At 46.8% G+C, this 6,708-nt stretch overlaps 1 protein-coding gene across 1 annotated transcript; it reads right to left on the bottom strand.

Moving 5' to 3' along the window:
* Positions 1-353: 353 nt before the first annotated feature.
* Positions 354-4,720, bottom strand: chtopb (chromatin target of PRMT1b; the record flags this gene model as incomplete). Its single annotated transcript, XM_079276072.1, has 3 exons — positions 354-583; positions 756-827; positions 4,495-4,720. 3 exons carry the CDS (start codon positions 4,718-4,720, stop codon positions 354-356), a joined length of 528 nt encoding a protein of 175 aa, XP_079132198.1.
* Between the last annotated feature and the right edge of the window lie 1,988 nt (positions 4,721-6,708).

The following is a 6,708-nucleotide window of genomic DNA, read 5'->3' as shown; positions in this document are numbered from 1 at the left end:
AGTATTATCAGAGGAGTGTATTTAATGTACCAAGTAAAAGTATTCATTATTCAGAATAATGTATGCTATATATAGTATATATAAATATGATATATTGAGTATTGGAGAGAGAACCTGAACACCTGAAGTAAACAACGCTGACTCAGCAAATAACATCTTTTATTAAAATATAACATTTTTAAATTGTGGGAACAAAAGTGGAGCCTCAGTAACACAAGAAGGAGAAGTTCCAACCCTCAGAGAGGTCAGTGAAGTACACACGGCCAAACCAGCTTCAGGTAAAAACACCTGGAACACAAACTAAAGTTCTGTCAAATCAAACCATCAACCAGTCCAGAACTAGACCGGCCCCCTCAGTCCCAGTGAGTCTGTCCCGCCATGGACATGTACTCGTCCAGCTGTTTGTCCAGTCGGCTCCTGGACATGGACATGTACTCGTCCAGCTGTTTGTCCAGTCGGCTCCTGGACATGGACATGTACTCGTCCAGCTGTGCGTCCAGCTGCTGCTTTGTCAGCGCGTGGTCTTTGCTCAGGCCCCGCCCCCTGGAGGCAGTGGCCCCGCCCCTCCACAGGTGTGTTCGTCCTGTAAAAAGATGAATGAATGAATACGATTTTCAGGATTATTCTGAAGGCGTTTCCATGATGTTTGTTGGTTATTCAAACAGTTCAGGTGTGTGTAATACTTCGTCATGGAACACCTGTGCTACAGGGAAGTGTGTTCACGGCTCAGTGTGGCTTTGTGTTGATCCACTAACCCGTCTGCTTCTGGATGTTTCTGGTCCTCAGGAGGCAACGCTGACCGAGTCGCCTGTGACGGTTACCTCGTCCTGCACAGGAAGCACATGGCAGCTACAGGTGGAACAACAACAACAACATGGCAGCTACAGGTGGAACAACAACAACATGGCAGCTACAGGTGGAACAACAACAACATGGCAGCTACAGGTGGAACAACAACAACATGGCAGCTACAGGTGGAACAACAACAACATGGCAGCTACAGGTGGAACAACAACAACATGGCAGCTACAGGTGGAACAACAACAACATGGCAGCTACAGGTGGTACAACAACAACATGGCAGCTACAGGTGGAACAACAACAACATGGCAGCTACAGGTGGAACAACAACAACATGGCAGCTACAGGTGGAACAACAACAACATGGCAGCTACAGGTGGAACAACAACAACATGGCAGCTACAGGTGGTACAACAACAACATGGCAGCTACAGGTGGTACAACAACAACATGGCAGCTACAGGTGGAACAACAACAACATGGCAGCTACAGGTGGAACAACAACAACATGGCAGCTACAGGTGGAACAACAACAACATGGCAGCTACAGGTGGAACAACAACAACATGGCAGCTACAGGTGGAACAACAACAACATGGCAGCTACAGGTGGAACAACAACAACAACATGGCAGCTACAGGTGGAACAACAACAACATGGCAGCTACAGGTGGTACAACAACAACATGGCAGCTACAGGTGGAACAACAACAACATGGCAGCTACAGGTGGAACAACAACAACATGGCAGCTACAGGTGGAACAACAACAACATGACAGCTACAGGTGGAACAACAACAACATGGCAGCTACAGGTGGAACAACAACAACATGACAGCTACAGGTGGAACAACAACATGGCAGCTACAGGTGGAACAACAACAACATGGCAGCTACAGGTGGAACAACAACAACATGACAGCTACAGGTGGAACAACAACATGGCAGCTACAGGTGGAACAACAACAACATGGCAGCTACAGGTGGAACAACAACAACATGGCAGCTACAGGTGGTACAACAACAACATGGCAGCTACAGGTGGAACAACAACAACATGGCAGCTACAGGTGGAACAACAACAACATGGCAGCTACAGGTGGTACAACAACAACATGGCAGCTACAGGTGGAACAACAACAACATGGCAGCTACAGGTGGAACAACAACAACATGGCAGCTACAGGTGGTACAACAACAACATGGCAGCTACAGGTGGAACAACAACAACATGGCAGCTACAGGTGGAACAACAACAACATGGCAGCTACAGGGCCCCGTTCCTCGTACGTGGTTCAGCAAAGTCGATCAAATGTCCTATTAGCAGCCTAAATTAACTAGATGATTAGGGCTGCAACAACGAATCGATTAAATAGATAATTGATTGTTAAAATAGTTCTCATTATCGATTATCGAATTTCATAATCGATTCGTTGTGTCGCGCGATTATTCCGCCACTCAATAAGTCGCTGAGATGTTTGAGTGTGTGCGTCTGAGAGTGTGTGTGTGTCTGTGAGTGTGTGTGTGTGCGCGTCTGTGTGAGTGTGTGCGTCTGTGAGTGTGTGTGTGTGCGTCTGTGTGAGTGTGTGTGTGCGTCTGTGTGAGTGTGTGCGTGCGTCTGTGTGAGTGTGTGCGTCTGTGTGTGTGTGTGCGTCTGAGAGTGTGTGTGTGTGAGTGCGTGCGTCTGTGTGTGTGTGCGTCTGTGTGTGTGTGTGTGAGTGTGTGCGCGTCTGTGAGTGTGTGTGTGTGTGAGTGTGTGTGTGTGTGTGTGTGTGAGAGTGTGTGTGTGAGTGTGTGAGTGTGTTGAGTATCGAGATAAAGTTCTGATGTTCAAACAAATCTGTTAAGTTGTGTGTTGGTCCGTTTGTTTTTTTATTATTCCTTGAACAGCTCAGGATGTTCATGGAATAACCCGTTTGTGCACTTTCTGAAGATCAGTTCTGTTTTTGAATTAAGGGTTGGAAATTAATGCTTTTTTTATCCGATTCATCGATTAATCGAAAAAATAATCACCTAATTCATCGATTATTAAGATAATCGTTAGTTGCAGCCCTAGAGATGATTGAAGTCAGGCTGTCTCGGTTTCTCCGAGGCGGATCCTCTCAAACAGTCTCGTTAATCCGACCCAGACGATCAGGATCAGGATGACTGCGCGTGCCCGTCCTACTTCTAAAGGGGGAAGCGTGGATCACCCAAACCATGATGTTCTAACAGTCCAATGTGAAATAAAGTCACAGAAAGAGCCTCTTTGTTCTCCGCTGACGAGCAGGAGATGATCATGAACGCATATGAGGAAGTCAAGACCGAAATCACAGCAAAATATAACAGCGGCACCGCTGAGAGGACCAGACAAGAAGCACGGCAACACATCAGACACGTTCAATGCGTCAGTGTTGGGAATGAAGCGGCTCATTTTAATGCCTCATCAGCCCAACCAATCACATGACATGTCTTTATGTGCTGCTGGCAGTAGACTTCATGATGCATCATCCAATGAGATCTACAGCGACAATAATGATCTCAACTCTTCAGAATAACAATAAAAACAAGCCAACGAGGATCCAATGACACTCATTAACATGAGGACATGTGTGCTGTATGCCTCATGCCTCATGTACTGTATGTGTGTATGTACATGTGTGTGTAGATCACATGTAGAACTAGCAGTGTGAATGTGTGTGTGTGTGTTATTCATCATCAGACATTCAATCAACTGAAGCAGTGAAGATCAATAGTGTGTGATTCTCTGTGTTCTCATCATGATCCACCTTCATCATGTTCTACAGTAATGATGTGCTGCTGTACTAATAACACTCATATCATTATGAGTGCTTTAACCTCATGTATGCAACCAGCCATCAAGAGGACATGAGAGCAAGTACACACTAAGCACACACACATGACTCAGAATGCTGAGTCAGCACAATATGTGCCATGGTGACGTCATGAACACATCCGTAAGTTTATTAAGCGCCAAATCAACTGGACCAACAGCGCGGCATGCAGCGGCTTTCCCCATGTTCTCCGCATCGCCGACACTACAACAACGCAGCACTCGCACAACAGCTCAAGGCTGCATCCAGTCTGTGGGACAGGCAGTGTGGTGTTCAATGTCTGCTCCAGAAGCTCTGGAAAGAAATGATTCCTTGTGGGCAGAATGGACAGCGCTCGTATAGGAAGTCATCGTGATGTGATGACGGATCTTGGCGATGTGGAAGAAGTCTCTCCCTATAAAACGCTCATCTAACTAATATCCTCCTTCATCAGTGGATCTCTGAGGAAGGAGCTGCACATTAATGCAACAGAGGCTTCTTAGTTTGCTCTGCTGCTTTTAAGGATCACCGTGTGTCTCACTTTACATGCATTTCATCAACTCCCGTATAACCCCCAGTATATGCGCAAGCGCATCAGACTACCGTATGTGACGGGAGCGGCCATGTTTTCCGGGGGAGTGGCAGCTTATCCAGCTACCTTCAGTTAGCCTGCGCTGGAGCAGGTTCCAGCTTATGGATGTGTTGCCATGGTGATTTTGCCAAACTTGCTTCGTGGAACCGAAAAGCCTGATCTACGTCATCTTATCCTGAAAATGATCTGTCTAACTCAGTTAGCCACGTACGAGGAACGGGGCCCAGTTGGAACAACATGGCAGCTACAGGTGAAGAGGTGAACAGAGAAACCACCACCAGGTACTCACGTCTGCAGGTGAAGCTGGTTCTCCACCTGTACTTGCTCATGAAGCTCCAGAAGCCTGGAGGTCTGGAGGTTGAGAGGAGCCGAGTCACCTGCTGCCCGCCGAGTCGAGTCCAGACGCTCCTCCTGGAGCGCTGCGTCACAGTAGGGTATCGGGTCTGGATCAGGACAGTTAACCAGGTAAGTAGCACGCGCACCCGGTGAAACGCCCCTCTGACATCACCACTCATTGGTCTACAGCTCTGTGACTCACCTGCAGGTGGAGCGGTGAGGACCTCTCTCTCGCCATCAGCTGGACCACCTGTGGGGGGCCACACCTCATCCTCTGCTGCAGCACAGGGTCTACGGTCCTGATTCTGGTCCGGATCAGCTGGTCCACCAGCACCTGAGAGAAACTACAGGCAGACGGGTTAAAAGGATAAAATGCAGCAATACTGGATTCATGTAAACTATACTCCTTTAGAGATGAAGTGTCTCACCGCTCATTGAGAGACACTGTTGAGGTGCTTCTCAGGTCAAAACCTCCTGGTTGTGATGGATCCATGTGACTGTCTGTCTGTCTCATTCTGCTGTCAAGAAACACAGCTGAGCCGCATCTGGTTCACCTGCGGACTGATTAACAAGACAAACGCCCCTTTAATCAGCGAGAGACGAACACGACGGGTTCCCTTCAAACCTCTGGAAGGACAGACAGTCCTCTTCAGGTCGCTCACACACACAGCAGCGCGTTACACCGTGAGAATGAGCTGCTAGCATGCAACACGTCCCTCACTGCCAGGAGCGGGCTGGGGAAGACAGTGGCCCGGGAGTTCCTGTCAGACCGGCCCACTCAATACACGGCGCGCTGCCCACTCAACACACGGCGCGCTGCCCACTCAACACACGGCGCGCTGCCCACTCAACACACGGCGCGCTGCCCACTCAACACACGGCGCGCTGCCCACTCAACACACGGCATGTATTTCGCCGGTCTACGGCGGCCATTCGCACCTCCGCCGGCCCCGCCCCGACCGTCGCCCGGCACGACCCCACGGCGCAGACCGCGGTTATGGAGAAACGTTTTTAAAAGCACCGTAGTGTCCAGCCGTGCTATGGCGTCCTCGGATCGCGAGGAGTATAATGTCAGTTTATACTGTTGATACAGTTTTCACTGATTATTGACTTCCGGCCGACTTTGGCCGATGGCCAGTCCGCCCCTGCTCGCTTTATTAGTTATAAAGTGTTTTATATAAAGTCTTTTACTTTGCTCAGTAACTGTGAAACTTTACTTTTAAAGGGGATTCGCAGCCATTTCCTCTCCGTGTACATAAAAAGCGGCAACCTGTTAAGTATTGAAGCTACCACTCGCCAGCTTAAATACTTTACTTTGTCTCTGGGAATGTGACTATCATTTTAGTTTCAAGTTAGATCCGTTTATCACTGATGATGAAGGGAAGTTGTGAAAATGAAGTTGAAGCTAAAGCTAGTTAGCTTTACTTTGAACTAAACCTGGCTAAAGCTAGTTAGCTTTACTTTGAACTAAACCTGGCTAAAGCTAGTTAGCTTTACTTTGAACTAAACCTGGCTAAAGCTAGTTAGCTTTACTTTGAACTAAACCTGGCTAAAGCTAGTTAGCTTTACTTTGAACTAAACCTGGCTAAAGCTAGTTAGCTTTACTTTGAACTAAACCTGGCTAAAGCTAGTTAGCTTTACTTTGAACTAAACCTGGCTAAAGCTAGTTAGCTTTACTTTGAACTAAACCTGGCTAAAGCTAGTTAGCTTTACTTTGAACTAAACCTGGCTAAAGCTAGTTAGCTTTACTTTGAACTAAACCTGGCTAAAGCTAGTTAGCTTTACTTTGAACTAAACCTGGCTAAAGCTAGTGACTTCATCAGTTCAGACTGAGTAGAAACAACACAAACAAATGTACAAATATAATCTTTCTGTGTTCGATCCCAAACTGACCAACGGTCACATGCAGCTTCACTGTCTGTCTTTAATAAAGTTATTCTCATTTTATACCTTCACGAACTAGAGATGCGGCTAGACATAAATGTATATGTGTATATGTGCATATATATGTAAATATGTATGTATATATAATGTGATGTTGTTCGTGTTTAAGTATACTCTAATACAGTGTTTAAGTACCCCATTACTCAGTGTTTAAGTACCCCATTACTCAGTGTTTAAGTACTCTCTTACTGAGTGTTTCAGTACTCTATTACTCAGTGTTTAA

This window comes from Melanostigma gelatinosum, assembly GCF_949748355.1.
Source record: "Melanostigma gelatinosum genome assembly, chromosome: 9".
NCBI lineage: Eukaryota > Metazoa > Chordata > Actinopteri > Perciformes > Zoarcidae > Melanostigma > Melanostigma gelatinosum.
The sequence above is the reverse complement of the archived record's forward strand: the minus strand, read 5'-3'. Positions and strand labels throughout refer to the sequence as shown.